Below are 18164 nucleotides of genomic sequence, written 5' to 3'. Positions count from 1 at the left end.
TAAAACTGGATTGTGGATAGTGCTCTCGAGATGACACAGACCGAAAACAGGAGCGGGTGGAGTGAGTTTGTATGAGACAAGATGACGATGGACAATGGCAGATGGGATGATGAATCGACCGTGGCGTGTAATGAGTGCTGTGTGTGGGAAAAAAAAAAAAAAAGGTTTGCAGCTGTAGTGGAAGCCAACCTGGAACTGCACCTGCCAGCATTGAGGTCTGCAGCACTAGTCTTCCCCTCTTCTTGAAGATTTCAAGTCCCAGTTCAGCATCAGGCTAGGCTTTCCTGCAAAAACCTGTAACCTGCGGCCTCAGGCTACGCCGGACGGAGGCCATTCCCCTTTCAGGCACTCTCTGGCTCATCGCCGCTCATCTTTGAGCCCATCCTCTGCATCTCCACTGGGCTGGCTTGCGCTAAAGCCAGTGGGCCTCACTCAGTCACTCGCTGGACGAGAACTCCACCCACGCAGCCAAAACTTCCCTCCAAGCTCGAAATCTTCATACCATGCCAGTGCACATCCATCTCCACTCCCTCCCATCGCATCGCATTTCTTTCGTCTATAACATATATCATTCCCAGTTTCCCATGACTACACACTATTCTCTCTATCCCGCTCATACTCACACGCAGACATAAACTCTATCTCTTTTCCTTTCTCAGCAGCGACCTACCACGAAGAGGCAATTGCTCCACACGCACCTCCATTAACGATATCAAACGTCAGCCTCCGTCTGAGGATGAGATACAATTCTGCCTGCGTGACCCTCCATTGAGTCAACACACCCTCACTGCCGCACTCACATTACGACCATCTCCACAAAGTCATCTCGTGGCCTTGCAACACCGTCCCAAAACCATATAATTGTCAAACCGCTGTTATTTTCCTTGCATCTTGCCATCTCGACTTTCCTTACAGACTCCCTCCTTCCACCAAGTCACACAATCATGGATTTTCTTCTCGGGGACTTTTGCTTGTCCTGCGACCGACAGACCAATGGTACAGCCTTCTGTTCCTCGGCCTGTCGTCTCACACAACTGGATCACTTTACCCTGGCCGAATCCACCAATTTTTCTTTGGGTGACACAAATACCAAAACATCCTCCACCTCCACCAACCTCGTACAACGACCGTCCTTGTCTCTATCCACCCACGGCTTCTACCTTCCACCAGCCTACGATTTCTCCATTCATCGAACATCCTCTTCCAATTCTCTGTCCATGTCCTTGACCTCTCGACCGCACAGTCCCAAGTTGTCTGAACAGGCTCAAAACGATCTCAAAGACTACGTTGGATCTTTCGATCAGACAAGAACACTTCGACGACGAGTCTCGATGCAAAGCAATGAAGACATGAAGACCTCGTCCAGGGCTTGAGATATATTATTATTATTAATATTGAAACGACGAATATGGGCGCACGAAAAGAACTTCACTCTTTTCCCACATCTTTTTAATCTTTGTTTGATATGCATAGCATCGGAAGGAAATTCAAAAACGAAACAAAGGCATTCAGTCGGCGTTCTCGGGACTTTGAAGTCGCAAGCCAAAAAAGAAAAAGAAAAGAGGGAGGGGAGAGAGGGGAAGAAAGAGTCAGGAAACATTATCAAGTCGAAAGCATTTTCCGCAAATGATGCCATTGTCATCGTCGCTCATGCATCAAGGGTTAGATGGCTGGAGTAAATGAAATACATGATTGACGGATGGGTTGACGGGCGTTGATGTTGTTGTCGTTGTGTCTGTGGTTGTGATACCAGATGTGAAATTATGTCAAGATGTGCCTGGTGTTGGGATGTTTATGGGTATGAACATGAATATGGATATGGGTTATTGATACAGCTGGAGTGTGCTTTGGCTGTATGGGAATAAGGGATAACAAGACCTTTTTCGGCCTCGACCGGGGTGATGGATCATGGTCCCCGATCCTTCGATGTATGGGATTCTCCTTTGTTGTCTTTGATATGATGCGATGCCATCTGCGGAAAATATGCCAGGAGCACAGCACTCCCTTCTCTTTTCTATTTCTTTTGTCTTCAATTTGCCGCTTCATGTCAGATAGCACAACACAATCATATGGATTCCAAGACGGATCCCCAATCCAGCTACGCTCTCTTGTACATTCCAATCCCATCTACTCTGGCGGTCCTCGTCCTCGGAAACCTTCTCCGTTCTCCATTTTGCATCCCTCTCTTTGTTTCCTACCTTCCCGACGTACTAAACTACTTAACTTGCCAATTGTGACTAACTCTACCACAGCGCTGCACATACTAGTAGGTAGGTCAGCCGGGATATTGACGTGAACATTGATTATGAGCGTCGATCAATGACTGTCGTATGTACCAAGTATGATTGGGACTTGCCGAAGAAAGCGATCATCCACATCGAAAAGCGTCATGACTTTCTTGGTCCTCTGAGGAATACAGACTCGGGAGTCCTCCATCCCCCAATTACGGTCAGTTCCTTAGGGGTGAGATATACTGAGCTGTCTAATCGTCAAGTACGCGCGTAGATACAGCACACTTTGATTGATTTAGATTTTGCAAGCCCTGCCTTTGAACAGTATCACTTTCACCTTCTCTTGAGAAACTCAGGCAGTTGCCGCAAATGTATGTTCCTCAATGCAAGGGACAACACAAGACCCTTCAATCATTATGATTTGTCAGATTCGGATCGTTGAAGGCTTCCCGTCCTGCCCTGGCACAACGCAGCGAAAGCTCGGAGGTCAGCCCATCTTGTGTCCGTGTCCGTGTCTTTGGCAAAGCTCCTCTCGTAGCATGCCTTTTCGGCAAAATATTTTGATGGAATAAATTAGAATGGAATAGATGGAGAGATCTCATCTCAGGAGCAAAGACTCATTCTGTTAGCTCCATTGTTCCCATTGCGTGTGATTCCGTATATGTCATCTGTACGGAGTTTATGTAAGAGGTGCCTGCCCGCTGACGGGATACGAGATTCGAGCTTGTCATTCAATTTGTCAACCACGCGACCAAGTAACAGCTTTCTGACACAAAGCAAGGAACATTTTTGGAGCACAGAGGTGGGAGAAAAATTTCCCGTCTGAATTGGCACTGGCTGAAGAACAGAGTTAGTGCGTCATCGTTGAGCTTTAAAAGTTGGGCCTGAGCCTGAGGCTTCAGGAAAGAGTTGAGAGAAAATGTTTGTTGCACTTCGTTCTTCGATGCCTACCGAAGTTTCCCTTGCCTGGCTTGCTGGGATGTCGACCCCTCGGCAGAACCCGACCCAGTTACTCCTGTGAGAATGACAACTTTTCAGGCATCCCTCTATTCAGCAGGCTGCCCTCCCCTTGCATTGCGTTTCCTTTCCCTGCATGAGGAGACACACAAGCCTCAAACCCCGCTGTGATCGATTTTGGACTTAATAAATGCAAGCCACATTCCATTGTGCGCGTGCTAGGCTGCTAGCCCTTTTGGCCCTCTTTTCTTTTGCGGGGGGGGAAAAAAACTGAATGTCACCTCGGGGGGGCCGGAGGACCACCCCGCAAGCCCAATGCACTGACCATTTTGTTGCGAGATGGCGTCCGCCTAGCTGCCTCCGTCGCCAATCCCAGAGGTCAACTTTACCTAAAGAAATACTAGACTTTGGACCTCGAGAGGAGTGGCGCCGAGCGGTCCGTTTCGGCATCTATCGTCTTTTGCCAAAAATTTTCGCAATTGGAGGGGGCCTCTTAGGTTTTGCCTTTCAATATGGGGGGATTTTCTGGGGTTTGGAACCGTCGCTAATTTCCAACTAAGCGGGGTTGGAATTGAAAGGGATCTTTTTGACGTTTGGCCTCATTGGGAATCATCAGGATTGCTAGTATCTTGTCTTTCCCTGCACGATGCGAGATCGTCTTCGAAAGGTTGAGGTAAAAAAGGCTCTGGAGATGTGCGATGTACACGGGGGTTAGAAGACACCGCATTCCGAGCCATGCGAGGTCTTTTTCTCCGTGGTCCGAGTTGATCGGTCGATTTATGAGAGTCAGTTGTGAGTACGAAGTGCCCACTGCAATCCCGTTTCATGCCTATAGCGATGTGGTCCCAGCCGCACTGTTCCGTTGAATGTTATGAATGAATTTTTCATACGAGGCAAGAGTCACTCACCATCATTCTGCTCCACTGCCCGATGGATTTGTGACTTGTTCCTGCATCCCCGTGGTGGAGCAGGTATTCCTCGACCGATGAAACTTGACCACGTCATTGCACGGAAGACCTTTCAGACAAATCCAATCTGGATGATCGTCTCACGCCACTGGACCGTGGACACCGTCGGTGGCAAGACTCTTCGTTTCAAATTTTCTCTCAAACAATCGAGTGACGAAGTTGATCCATACTCATCGTGGGCTTGGCGGAACTGCAAAGCTAGTAAAATCGACAACCAGCAAAATTCGACTTTGATAGTGAACGGAGAGTCCGGCATCTGCCCCCCCACGCTAACCAAGTCCAAAGACGAGAAGAATTTCCCAGAACGCGCTCAGCTCGGCTATTCAAAGACGATAAGTGTGTGTTCATTTTGGGATTGGCGTAAGCGTGGTGATGAAATGCAATCCCTCTGTCGGGCATTTGCCAGACCAAGCATTCGATGTCGGTGACTCCCTATTTGGTACAACAATTTGACGTCAACATTCTCGCTTCTTCAGCCAGCCTTCTTTACCACGTGGAGAACATTTTCCAAGTCGAGGCCTTCATGTGCAACTGCCCGTCAATTGGTGCGGGTAGTGTAATGTCAATTTGGATGCTGGTGGCATTACTGCTCCAGATGAACTTTTTATGGCTGCCCGCGATGGAACTGCCTGCAATTTTCTTTTCAGTCGCCCCCTTCGTACAACGAATGGATTTCTTTGCGGTGGAGGCTCTAGCCACTGGCATCTCTTACTGAAAGAGCTGTTTCAACTAGAGAGATCCCATGCTCCTGGAATCCCTATCTACTAAGCTGGAACTTCTCGTGACCTATTCTTCAGTCTCTTGGATCGGAAAACAGGGCTTGTACTCAAAAATCCGGATTCTGGGCCTGGCCATTCCCGAGGTCTTTGGGCACGTTGTCTATCCGATCTGAAATGATTGGCTTGTCGGGGACTGGGGCCAAAACGTTCCTTCCTACTATTGGAAGTCGCTTGAACGGGCTTTGGAGACTTTAGCAGGAAAGTAGTGAACTGCCTCATGAAGTCAGGCCGTTAGCGTGCCAACACGCCACGGACGACTCAGCCGGCCTCTTGCCTTGACTTCTCGTATTGCTGCGGTCGATCCGTCAACAATGTTCTGTCGCCGTTATCTCCCACCAATATAGCGGTCATAATCAACCTTAATGGGATATAAATTTGATAGGACCACCAAAATGGGATCGGATCTCGGGGACTATACGTATCATCTTGCCATAAGAGTAGGTGCTTGATGAAGAGGACTAAATTCCCCAGACAATCAATCAGGCTGCTTCGGACGGTGATCACATTGATGAGTGGTGCAAGACATAGTTGAAGCAAATCCTGACCGAAGCAGTAGATTCCAGATGAATTTGAACTTGGCATGGCCGCATCCCCATCAACTCGGTGATTTTGGACCCAAAACGCAGACCTGGATTGCTTGTCGTCATCCTCTAGCTCTGGTAACAGGCAAGCTAGATATGCTCGGGCCAATTGTGTCGAGCCACTTACCCCACGGAACAATAGTGCTGCCGCCTGGGCTTGAACGGAGACATCAGCGGGTAGGATGCTTTTCACCACTCCTGTTTCGATGACTCGCTCTTCGATGCAAAATTCGATACCCAAATGGGTATTGAAACCGGTCCCTTGTCTGCGCGCGAATGTTTGGACAAAATGTAACATAAACCGGTTGAGGGCGGAGTTGGGATCTAGGGCTCGATAACAACTAGCATGGCTAGAAGAACTGGCGACAAATGCTGTGACCTCTCCCCTAACGATGACTGCAAAGGTAGAGAATCTTTCCAATCCATCTGTATCCTGCTCCAACCTCAAGGGGTGGGCTTTGGCAATGGCAATCTGGGAGACCGTGTTGTATGTCTGACTTAATGTTCGTCTGGGTAGCACTGTTCTGACACGATTCGTTGAAACTCCGACGTGTTCCGGACTGTGAAGCATGTATTTCCGGTTACCATGCGCTGTGTTGAGCACATTATGTATCTCATCTCGAGACCTGACATCGTATGCTTCTGGGACAGGCAGACCTAAGCTCTTGGTGTGTGACAAAAATGCATGCCGTGTGGCGAAGGACGGAGCATCATTCAATCGTAGTGCAAAACAGTGGCAATTCGTCGTCTGTTCAATTATGTTTCTTGCCTGTGCTTCAACGTTTGGATCTGTACTGCTGGTGCAATTGATCCAGAGATCAGCATGTTCTTGTTCTATGATCCGAAGCAGAGCAGTAATGTATGCGACGACTCGTCTTTCTTCACACTGATATGGGAGTCTATGGAACCGAGTCAATGCTCTTGAGAAACGGACATGAATCGGAACTCCTCCTGGCTCATAGTCGGCTCCTACAACATTGTGACCAGTCTCGTAAAACGCCCTGGCTAGTCGCAAGCCATGGGGAGTATTGATCCCACTCAGAAGGATGGTCTTCGACCTGAAGCCCGGCATTTTCTTGAGGTGGTGATGAAAGGTGTTTTCGGGTATTAAGAAGATGTAGAGGTAATTGACGAACAGGAGGAAGGTCGAGAATGGAATGGAAGAGGCTGCTAGGAAGACAACGGGGAGGTACTGAATCCTTTTTAGTATTGACATCACATCCGAATGCGAACTAGTCAACAATGTAGGACTCATGGCTAGATCATCGAGCTGCCACATGTGAGAGTTCAGATAAATCCGGAGGGCCCGCGAAGCGGAAAGCATGCAAGGGCCTGATCGTAGCAGAAGATTCCCCCAGATACCGCCAGCGCCAGATCTCATCCTATACCATTATTGCGGGAAGTCGTTTATATTGAAAACGACGAAGCGAGAAGAAATCCGTGTCCATCATGGTATGTTTGAAGCAAAATCTCAATCGAGGTTGGCCATGAGCGGTACAGTGAGAGAGAGCATGAGAACTAGCAATAATTAGCCAGGTCTGACAAGAAACAGGCCACCGACGAAGAGCAATATTCAGGATATTTTATTTCTCCAGTTATTGTCAGTCATAAACGATTTTTCCGGTCAGCTTCCTCAGCCGTGAGTCTCATCTACGCCCAATCTAGTGGGTTCCGCGAGGTCGATCTGGTGGCGTCGTTTAGCTGGGAAGTGATCCCCGGTTAGCAAGCTCGGGGGGCCAATAACTTCCATCTTCACCTCCATCTGCCGCTCTTAAAAAACATCATTCAGAGCTGAAAAAAGCCCGAGAAAACACAAATTAAACACTGGGCACGGCGCAACGTGAGTTCAATCATGATGCTTCCTGCCCATTGCGCTGGCCTACAGCTCAATTCCTCATTCGCATGTTTTTCTCCTTACCTCCAGAAGTCATCTTTCCTTTCCAATTCATCGCCGCCCGTTATATCAGCGCATTCTCATTCATCAGGAGTTCCTCCCCTTTTGATCAACTGTCCAGCAGAATCCTAATCGTCACCGTCGCATTGACGGACGCGCGTCGCAGCCATGGCACAACAAGGTGAAGCAGCCGACTACTACAGCAGTCAAAACCTGACGGGCAATCAATATCAACGGCAAAGCTATCAACAGTATCCTCCTTCCCAAGCCGCTCCTCCTCAAGGCTATCAGCAGCAATATGAGCAGCCATATCAACCACCACCACAACCTTATCAACCTCAAGAGCCAAAGTACACTCAGCAGCCTCCTACCTACGGTGACAATTTCGTCCCCCCACAAGACAATAAACAGAGCTTTCAGGAGACATTCAAGATTCAGAAACCTAAATTCAATGATCTGTGGGCGGGGCTCTTGGTATGTTCAGCCACATGTTAAAATGAAGCAGCTCAAATGCTAATGGAACACAGCTCACTGCAACGTTCTTCGGATTTGTCGCAGTCTCTGGACTTACCCTTTATCGATATTCAAAGTACCATACCTTTAATGGCGGAGGCATATATGGATCGGACAACGACTTCTCTCTGAATACAAACACTATCATTCTCTTCGCCTTTGTCCTATGCGTCGGACTCGCTGTCTCCTGGGCATACTTTCTCGCCGCTCGTGCTTTTACGAAGCAATTTGTGTGGTTGACGGGAATCCTCAATTGTGCGCTGGCTGTCGGGACTGCCGTGTACTATCTGTACCGTCGCTTGTGGAGCGCAGGCATTGTTTTTGCCATCTTTGCCATCTTTGCCATCATCTGCTTCATCAGCTGGATCCCTCGTATTCCTTTCGCAGTTGTCATGCTTCAACAAACCATGGACATCGCAAGGATGAAAAGAGTTCACGTTTTCCTTGTCAGCTTCGTTGGCGGCGTTGCCAGTGTGGCCTTTGCAGCATGGTTCTCTGTGACGCTCGTTGCAATCTACGTTGCATATATGCCCAGTGACGCGAACAGCAATGCTAATCCTGCATGCGCCGATGGTGGCTGTTCGAGTGGTAAAGTGATTGGCCTGGTGGTGTTTGTTACCTTTGCTGGCTATTGGATTTCCGAGTGGATCAAGAACACAATTCACACAGTCGTTGCTGGCGTATACGGGAGCTGGTATTTCTGTGCAGGCAGACCAGGTGGTATCCCTCGAGGTGCCACTGCCGGGGCCTTGAGGAGAGCAACGACCTACTCTTTTGGATCAATATCCTTCGGAAGCCTTATCGTCGCACTCATCAACATGTTGCGTCAAGCTTGCAGCATTGCACAGCGACAGGAGGCCTCCGATGGGAATATCATTGGCACCATCATGTTCTGTATTCTCGGCTGCATTGTCAGCATCTTAAACTGGCTGGTGGAGTTCATCAACCGATACGCATTCTCTCATATTGCTCTTTACGGCAAGGCCTATATTCCCGCGGCCAAAGACACCTGGAAAATGATGAAGGACCGAGGAATCGATGCTCTGGTCAACGACTGCCTGGTCGGTCCAGTCCTCACTATGGGATCCATATTTGTGGCCTACCTTTGCGCTCTCCTGGCTTATCTCTATCTCGAGTTCACTCACCCTGCATACAATGAAGGCCGAACATTTACCCCTGTCATAATGGCTTTCGCCTTCCTTATTGGGCTACAAATCTGCCAGACTTTCATGACCCCGATTGGATCTGGAGTCGACACCATTTTTGTGGCCATGGCCTGGGACCCCCAAGTAGCCATGACGGATCATCGCGAATTCTGGGAGAGGCTTGTGCACGTCTATCCTCACGTCCAGCAAGTTATCCATGTGTAAAGGCTGGCGCCCCCGAGACAATGAGATTCTGCCTTCCTTTTGGGAAAGGAAAATGGGTCTGGGACACAGTATTGATATAGCGGATTAGCCCGATCGCATGCACTGCAACGGAGGGACAGATGTCTTCTGTCAATCCAATTCGACTTCATTTTCTGAACTACCCTGTCCCTATCTAAGCGACTCTCCCACATCAATCGAATCTACCATTAAGGCGCACCTCTTAGCCTTGCTTGCGCGTGATTTCGGTAACAGGACATTGAATCACAATATCAAACATACTGACAGTCAACCGACGACAAAGCAAAATTTGACATGCAAAGTGATTGCGGTCTGACATCACAATGCCGATATAACACGACTGGCAACCCCGGGTATGTAGGACGACCTTTTCATCAGAAAAGACGGGCAATGTGTATACTGGTCATCGGGTATATCTTTTCGTTCGTTGTGCATATTCAGTTATCATGCTTGGCTTCCCAAATAGGCAGCTCGTCAGCCCTTTTTTATCGAGCCTTTCAATGACGACTGTAAGTACAAGGTTGATGCATTGATAGACAGGGTTTGGTTTCATCTCCCATCAATCTCACGGGTCGATTTGCGCAATTCGCGACAGTGTGGATACCGGACTGCCCTGCAAATTGTGTCCAGTTCTAAACGTCACGGCGCATGGCCGGGGCATTGTCCTTGGACAATGTGATTACCGACCTTCTCAATTTGGCCTCGATCGTCGCGGTATCAACGGTCTTCAATATGAGATAACGACCACTGATGGGAGAGGCGTGTTGCTTGATGAGCTTATATAAATCTTGATCGCAAAGATCCACGGTCGAAAGTCAACCAGATTTTCTTCTCTTTGGAATTACAGGGTCGTCCCCCAAGACTCCTGAGAAATGGACATCAAATCCGAGAGCTCGGTGTTCAAGAGCCCAGACCCAGAGAAGGCCTACAAGGGGGCTCAGACGCAAACCAGTGTTTCTTCAAATGCGACTTTGGACGATGCGTTGGACCAACTCGAAATATCCACCAAAGACGCCGACGAAGCTTTTGCCTACTTGAAAGGCCATCCGAATGCTGATGCCGTTCGACAAGAGGCCATTGCTATTTTATCTGATCCTAAGGCGACAAGACGGCTTTTGCGGAAGATTGACTTTACGATCGTTCCTTGTATGATTGCGGTGTACTTTCTTCAGTTTCTGTGAGTATCCTTACGCTTTCCTGCTGAAAGACATATACGGCACCTTGTGGATGCCTGACATGAGCATGGTGTCACGACACGACTCCTTTTTGATCACGTGGGCTTATTCTTTGCAAAACGGGTGCTGACCTCCCTTGCAGCGACAAGACAACCATTTCATACGCTGCCGTGATGGGTCTCCGTGAGGATACTCATCTCGTGGGTCAGGACTACAGCAATATCGCGATGATGTTTTATATAGGGTTCTTAGCAGCAGAATTCCCGACGCAATATTTGGCTCAACGCATCAGTCGCCTGGGTAAGTATCTGGGTGCGAATGTCATGATATGGGGGGCGGTCTTGGCCTGTATGGCCGCCTGTACCTCGTATGCCGACCTGATGATCTGCCGGACATTTTTGGGAATTTTCGAAAGCCCGGTTGCGCCGATACTCGTGTTGATCGTGTCGATGTGGTACAAGAAGGAAGAACAAGCTCGCCGCGTTTCGGCCTTCTATGTGTGCAACTCCATTACGCAGATCTTTGGATCCGGCGTCGCATATGGGGCGAGTTTTTCGACGAGTCGATTCGCTAGCTGGCGGATATTTTTCCTCACCATTGGATTAATGACGATTGTATTGGGGTTTTGTGTTTTCATGATCCTGCCGGACTCTCCAGTCAGGGCCGTCCGATTTACGGAAGCGGAGAAAATTGCCGCCTTACTTCGTGTCAAGGAGAATCAGTCGGGCACCCAAAACGCGAAACTCAAGAAGTCACAGGTGATTGAGTCGCTCAAGGACATCCGGGCCTGGCTAGTCTTTCTATCCGTGCTTCTGACGTCTATCCCAAACGGTATGTTATGTTTCACGTTCACTGCCACGTGGCGCGGTCTGATAGGGAGCCCCTCCCACAGAGAATGGATTGGCTTACTCTTTGAAACAACACCCTCCTGGTTATGTTGTGCCGCGTTTTGTATTTGACATCGTACTGTGTTTCACACGGTGGCCTTGCTGCTTACTGACGTCTCACAGGCGGCCTATCCAACTTCTCGTCAATCCTACTTACCACGTTTGGCTACAGCAGCCAACAAGCTTTGATCCTGAACATGCCTTCAGGGGCCGTAGGTATTTTCGTGGTCTTGCTATCAGGCTATCTCAGTGACCGTTGGAATGACCGTTCGTTGGTTATGCTCATCTGTTTGATTCCGACCATCATTGCTGCCGGTTTGATGTATGGTCTCGACCCGGACGGGATACCCAAAAACAAAGGCGTCCTATTATTTGCATCTTACCTTAGTGGTACTTTTGGTGCTGCTTTTATGCTGTTACTGGCTTGGAATGCATCCAATCTCGCCGGCCATAGCAAAAAGGTCACCGTCAATGCCTTGACTTTGGTCGGCTTCTGCACCGGCAATATCCTGGGTACGCAAACTTTCCAGGAGAGTGAGGCGCCGGGCTACAAGAGCGGAAAGATCTCGATTGTCGCGTGCCTGGGCGCACAAGTGTTGGTGTGCTTCGCCTTGAGATACTGTAACGATCGTCTCAACCGGAGAAACCAACGCATTCTCGAGAACATGAGCGAGGAAGAGAAGACGATAGTCCGAGAGAAGTTGGCTTACAGCGACGAAACGGACCTACGCAACCCATTTTTTGTATATACCCACTAAGGCATCTGTTGCGTTAAGGCTATATTTAGGCGGGCGCTGCCAGAATACCCATACAGTCCGGAGGGAGAAAAGCTGGCGTGCTGTCACACTCGGTCGCGCTCAGCCACCGCATACCAAGTAGTTCGTCGTCAGATACTCCGAATTCTAGTCATGGCAAGCGTCATCATGTTTCGGAATCTCTAATACATGTCCACGAAACAGAGTCTCAATAGCCGCGCAAAGGCGTCTAGTAAGCCACAAGGTGGCGTTGGCCGACCGCGCAGATTACACGGCAGGGGCCGGGGGGGGGGGCCCAGAAGACTGCATGATCGATCGGCTGAAGCTCAACATCCGTCTCATCTTTTGTGCACCAAGTCGGCTATAACCGCGATCAGTCTGTATGATTGCGATGTATTGAAGTTAATGCTTCTAAATCGGCCGGTCATCCGGTACATGTATAACATCACAAGTCGGACCTCGTACTTGTAGCTGACGGCCAGCCTTTCCGGCCTTTTTACTCAGATCAGCCGACTGCGCCTCATTTTACGACGGCGGCGCTCAAATCTGGGAACGGGGTCTGGCCATGATGAATGGCTCACCAGACCTGGGCATCCTGATCTAACGTGATCTCAAATCCCGTTTCATCCTGATTACTCTCGAAATGTTTCTAAACTCCTCATCTGAGGGGTCGTGATTGGATATGCTTTTGCCTGACAAAATACCGTTTGTGGTAATTCCCATTTTCTCTTTATTTTACTGGCCAGCCATCAATGGGCGTCCCCCCTTCCATTCCAAATCAGAACCTAACAAGGGGGACGGAAATAGCTAAATTTTCTCGGACTTCCGCCTGTTGCGGATGAATGGAGGATCGGAACGCCTGCTTCCATCTAGTAGCGCTGCAGACAACCCGCCTCATAACAAGGCAGCGAACGACGGCCGCACAGCAGAGGTTTGTCTCTTTCATCCGCTCTGTGGCACTGAAAGACTGGACAACAGTAAGATACCGGACCCTGATGGGTGAGGTGTCTCGCAAGATGAGTCATGAGATGGAATCCCGATACCTGAGTCTGGACCAACCCCCCCCCCCCCCCCCCCCCCCCCCCCCCCCCCCCCCCCCCCCCCTCCCCCTCCCCCCCCCCCCCCCCCCCCCCCCCCAACCACCTCTAGGCTCTCTCTTCCTCTCACTGCAATTGGTCATGTGCAGCCCTTGATGGGGGCAAATAATCTTCAAACTGACCACTACGAAGGCTGAATGGACTAAAATGGTTCCGTTTGCCCCAACCCCGGTCCAGGCACCCATGCCGCATTCAGTCAGCGACGTTAGGCAGGATTTAATAACCGGGTCAGCTGCGGGCTTTGTGGATGGGGAAAGGTATCAAGATATATGCCACTAGGAGCATCCAGAGGTACATGGGCACTTTTTCGGTCCTGTTTGCCTTCATGTGGCGCATGACAGAACTCTTGAACGCCCATTCCCACTAGATCAGTCGTTGCGCGGCCAGGCTGGCACTTACTATACTATCTATGCCTGACCGAGTGAGTCTTCCCGTTCAGACCGTTTGGCACAGCCTTGCAGATACCTAGTAAGCAGCAGATCCTGGCAGGTGCCAGACTGGTACTGGTACTCCATATATCTCCGCCCGAGTTATCCTCCTTCCCACAATGTTGTTCGCTTGAAGTCTTGTCGCCCCCCTACCCAAAGTACTCGTCGACCCAACCGAATACTGGTCAACATGATTATGAAGCATAACTATCCATTCTCACCACCCAGCGATAACGATTCCCCATCGATCAAGACTACCAGTACTCCGGAGACCAAGAAATCACATGTTATCATGGCAGATGAGGGAGCCCGCCCGTTGACAGAGAATCCCACCAAAATCCAAGGAGCATTACGACGAACCCGAGCACCTCCTCGCAACGAACATGGCCAGATGTACTGTGACCATATCAACTGCCGCGGGAGGAGTCAGACCTTCAAAAGAGTGTGCGAATGGAATAAGCACATGGATAGACATGAGCGACCTTATAAATGCCGTGAGGCTGGCTGTGAACTTAACCCAGGATTTACCTATTCGGGCGGGCTGTTGAGACATCAACGTGAAGTGCACAAGATGCATTTGTCGACGAAACAACCTCTCTTCTGTCCGTTTCCAAACTGTAATCGAAGTTCAGGCACTGGTTTCACAAGGAAGGAGAACCTCGAGGAGCATAAGCGGAGGAGGCACTTGGAGGAATTGTCCGACCACGCCTCAAACCGAGCGCCGTCGCATCCTCTAGCAACGATGCCGACGATACCACAAGAGAACCCCGTTAAACGAAGACGGGTTTCGACATCTATAGATGGAGGATTTGGCCAAGGGCAACGGTCTGAAAATGAGGTGGCAACCGAACCCAACGACGTCGCCTCCTCTGAGATCCTCCGTCTGCGAGAAGAACTTCGTCAAAAGGACGAGTATATTCGACGACAAGCCGCAGAACTGCATCGCCTGCAAAATCTTCTGCGCTCATTGCCACCCCAAGCAATCTATGGAGTTGTGCAGCCTCGGCAGCCTGGAAGTGGCGTTGGTTGATAACGCTATTGACACGGATGGTAGAGGAGGTTTCAAGGCGTTTGTGCTTCGGGACTGGAAGGGGAGGCAAGACTGCACGTTTTGATGATACCAATGTACCTAGAATGTCACTATCGCTACTCTCTTGACGAAAGTCTCGATACTCCACTAATCATGATTCATCTCAGTACGCTATACGAAGTATGACTTGCCGGGTTGAACGTCAATATAATTCAGGCAACAGTGTATGGGACCGGTGCCTGCACCATTGAGAGGCAAAAAGGTTCGCGGAGTCACCGTGCCTAGGCAGAAGAAGCGAACACGAAGCGTCAGGAACGGAGGGGCAAGATGCGATACCAGCCACTGGATTACGTCTATTGATGACCTGGATTCGTGTCCATCTGGCGGGTTTGCCACGACAAGTAATGAAGACGTGGACGATAGCCAACTTGCTGGGGCAGGAGGTAGGAGAGCCTTGGCAAGGCAGGGATTCGGTTTCAAGGGTTTTTCCGGTCCCGAGCAACTCTAGGCACGCGACCAAGTGTATCACATGACATATCACATGACCTGGCGCTCCTGCCGGCATCCCGGCGTCGCGTTTGTCAAATTCCTTGATTTCATGACCCTCTCATCACGTCAAAGACATTCTTTACCGCACTTTTGCCAGCCACTTCATTTTTTCTGTTTTGCCGTGATGTTCCTCGTAAAACAAAAGAAATAACTCTGCTCAGCTGATTCGTTTGGACCAGAAACATCCAGGCCCCAGCCAATGGCATCGAAGGAGTTCAATCCTCATCAGGCCCCGGCTTTCCAGAGGAAACTTTTGATTCCTTTACGTTTTCTCTCACGATTAATGTATCCTGATTCGTCCTGCAACTTCGGGAAATGCGTTTAAAAAGCTAATGCCAACGCTCCAATTGTTACTATTGGTCACATGATCAATGAATCTTGATGTCAACACCGTCGCTCCCGTCACTGGATCTTGTTCCACGGCAGAGTCTATCCCGTGTGGCCAGTTCACCGTCCAATTCGCCTCGTTCAGCGATGTCAGCCAATCTCGTAACTGGTAGATCGCAGCATCCCGAACAGGAGCACTGTTTTTACCAAAATCAACATCCGAACTTTTGCATATCACAAGCTGACAAAAACCTACAGTGGTATTGTCTCAATTGCACCGATATGTGGAATCATGCATTGTGCCGGTGTCGGCTTCATCATATCAGGAAGTTTCTCGTAATTTTCCAGAGTCGGAACCAGAAGCCACTTTGGATAGCGAGTCAGCGTTCTCTGCCGCATGATGCTATAGACTCATCTTTCCTACTCACCCGCATCATAAATGTTAACATGAACACCGTCGCTAGCCGAACAAAGACGTCATTGTCAAAACTTCGACAAACCTCGCTCGCCCACGAGGAACAGTCAAACTTGTCACCGGGTAAGCGGTTCCGGAAAAATAGATCCACAGTGACCTGATCTCCCGGACCAAGCACTTCCGACCAAGGGACTCCTCTTTCGAGCATGTGCCGTGCTGCTTGGACATAATGAACATATGTGCGACTCATGTACGAGTCATCTTCGATCACCAATGGCAGCACCAGATGTACAGGGATCCGGAGTCTGGTTTGCTGCCCTTCCTGGGCGACGCATAGTTCTGAATGATTCACGGTTTGGGTTGGTGAAGAAGGAGCGGTGACTGGCTCCAAATAAGCGGCTGGAGGAGAGGCGAGCAGTGGAGGATACATCGGGATATCTGTGGATATCGTAGCACTGGGGACAACTTTTCTCGATTCCTGTGATGTCATCAGAAGGCTTCCTGATGTTTCCCGGGATGTTCTTTCTCCAGAGTCTGCCTCCGAAAATCGTCGCCGAATCAAACCGTGCCGACCGAACTGCTGGAAGGGTGAGTCAATTTTCTTCCATCCGGGTCTGAGAAGGATTATGCGAAAATGTCTCAGGCCAAAAATGCTGAGATGACTGAACAATAGCGCACCAACAAAGGTACGCATCAATCCAGGCTTTACAAGAATACGTTACGAAAAATTGTCGACATACCTGAGGATGATTACCCATGGAATTGTCCTGTAAGGCGGGATGCCACTGATGGCGCTCTGCCACATTTGAGTTCGTGATACTCGGAGATACTCCCTCTGTATTGCTTCTGGAACTGTGCACCGACGAAAAAGCCTTCTCGCCCATTTCCGAAGCAACGAACCGACGCAGAAGATCTTCTCCTTCAGAGACGGTACAATTTCTCAAGGCGACGAGTAAGGTCGAGATTGTTGAGGGCCCCTTTGTCGTCCTCCACTTTCCAGATTCTGCTGCTTCGGATTCATGGCTTGAGAGCCCATCTGATGTTCTGCTTTCGGCTTCTTGTCGGGAGAAAGGGCCACCAATCCGAACATAGCCGTGTTTAATGTCATCATTCGCTTCATCTGATGTTGTTCCCTCAGTGTGACCCATTTGGTCAAACTCCGAATCTTCGGCATCGTTCAGATGATGATTTATCACACTCGTGATTTCTTGGTTGGTTGCGCCGCTTCGGATGTATTCAAGCAGAGAGTCGAGACGTGGTGAAGGTCCTTCACGCATATTATCGATCAATCCATTCAGAGCGTCTTGATACATTTTGGATTCATCCATAGTCCGCTGAAGAGCTGCTCGACGTCTCATATCGAGAGATAAATCAATCACGCATTCTGTACCGAGCGATTCGCAAAGCTGACAAGGCGGTGGTCCTCCGGTACACCGGGTCTTTCGTTTTTTACAAGCTTCGCAGGCAGCGGAGATTCTTGCGGTGGCATTTCGTTTTCTCGAGCCGGATGTCTTCGAAGGCCGATCATCCTTGTCCTTCTTGCCTTTCTTTCCCGCCTTTGCTGGTTTGATCGGTCGTTCCCGGGGTGGCGAAGACATTCCTGATTTGTCTATACCATTTTTCAATGCAAGTGCAGCGCCGCCTTAGGCGTGGCCTTCAAAGTGACTGTTATTCGGATAGCTTTGTCTGAACCAGATTCGCGGCAAAATGGGGTGAGAAAATTTCTCCAGACCAGAGTTATAGAGCGAATTTGGGCTGCGAACGAAAACTCGGATTTTCAAATGCCAGGATCTCCAAAACCAGGTTGAGGTCGCAGGGAATGCAGATCCTTCCGTCAGCTTCTCCTGATTCGCCATATGCAGTCTGGAACTACACTTCCGGCAGGCATCATTGGTGAGACCGACCAGATGAACACATAATGTCCCTTGCGCTGAACAATTCCTGAAAAAGGGCAAAGATCCGATGGTTGAAGATCTTTGAGCCTGGTCCTGCTGTCTCTAGCTGACGTCATTCTTCACGCTTGGCAATCACCGAAGAGTTCTCGATACGAGGCTCTGGTACATATTAGTGGTCATCAAGCTTTGGGAGATACATCTGGCGGCCCGACCAAGTTGACACAAGTGCTACTACCGCCCCTCAAAAGCTCAACCGGCCCGGATCTACGGTGTGTCGATATCCTCGATCAACTCT

The 18164-nt window shown here is 49.6% G+C and overlaps 6 protein-coding genes across 6 annotated transcripts; 4 read left to right on the top strand and 2 right to left on the bottom strand.

Moving 5' to 3' along the window:
* Positions 1–944: 944 nt before the first annotated feature.
* On the top strand, positions 945–1373 carry Z518_06237 (uncharacterized protein; the record flags this gene model as incomplete). Its single annotated transcript, XM_013417047.1, has 1 exon — positions 945–1373. The coding sequence occupies one exon, from the start codon at positions 945–947 to the stop codon at positions 1371–1373; it is 429 nt and encodes a 142-aa protein (XP_013272501.1).
* Positions 1374–5193: 3820 nt separating this feature from the next.
* Positions 5194–6771, bottom strand: Z518_06236 (uncharacterized protein; the record flags this gene model as incomplete). The annotated part of the gene is made up of 1 exon (XM_013417046.1): positions 5194–6771. One exon carries the CDS (start codon positions 6769–6771, stop codon positions 5194–5196), a length of 1578 nt encoding a protein of 525 aa, XP_013272500.1.
* An 807-nt stretch (positions 6772–7578) lies between these two features.
* Positions 7579–9293, top strand: Z518_06235 (uncharacterized protein; the record flags this gene model as incomplete). The annotated part of the gene is made up of 2 exons (XM_013417045.1): positions 7579–7884; positions 7938–9293. The coding sequence occupies 2 exons, from the start codon at positions 7579–7581 to the stop codon at positions 9291–9293; spliced, it is 1662 nt and encodes a 553-aa protein (XP_013272499.1).
* Positions 9294–10183: 890 nt separating this feature from the next.
* Positions 10184–12131, top strand: Z518_06234 (uncharacterized protein; the record flags this gene model as incomplete). The annotated part of the gene is made up of 3 exons (XM_013417044.1): positions 10184–10488; positions 10629–11317; positions 11497–12131. 3 exons carry the CDS (start codon positions 10184–10186, stop codon positions 12129–12131), a joined length of 1629 nt encoding a protein of 542 aa, XP_013272498.1.
* Positions 12132–13843: 1712 nt separating this feature from the next.
* On the top strand, positions 13844–14683 carry Z518_06233 (uncharacterized protein; the record flags this gene model as incomplete). Its single annotated transcript, XM_013417043.1, has 1 exon — positions 13844–14683. The coding sequence occupies one exon, from the start codon at positions 13844–13846 to the stop codon at positions 14681–14683; it is 840 nt and encodes a 279-aa protein (XP_013272497.1).
* Positions 14684–15512: 829 nt separating this feature from the next.
* Positions 15513–17572, bottom strand: Z518_06232 (uncharacterized protein; the record flags this gene model as incomplete). The annotated part of the gene is made up of 4 exons (XM_013417042.1): positions 15513–15756; positions 15816–15925; positions 15988–16452; positions 16715–17572. The coding sequence occupies 4 exons, from the start codon at positions 17570–17572 to the stop codon at positions 15513–15515; spliced, it is 1677 nt and encodes a 558-aa protein (XP_013272496.1).
* Positions 17573–18164: the final 592 nt, after the last annotated feature.

Source organism: Rhinocladiella mackenziei, assembly GCF_000835555.1.
Source record: "Rhinocladiella mackenziei CBS 650.93 unplaced genomic scaffold supercont1.4, whole genome shotgun sequence".
Taxonomy (NCBI): domain Eukaryota; kingdom Fungi; phylum Ascomycota; class Eurotiomycetes; order Chaetothyriales; family Herpotrichiellaceae; genus Rhinocladiella; species Rhinocladiella mackenziei.
The sequence above is the reverse complement of the archived record's forward strand: the minus strand, read 5'-3'. Positions and strand labels throughout refer to the sequence as shown.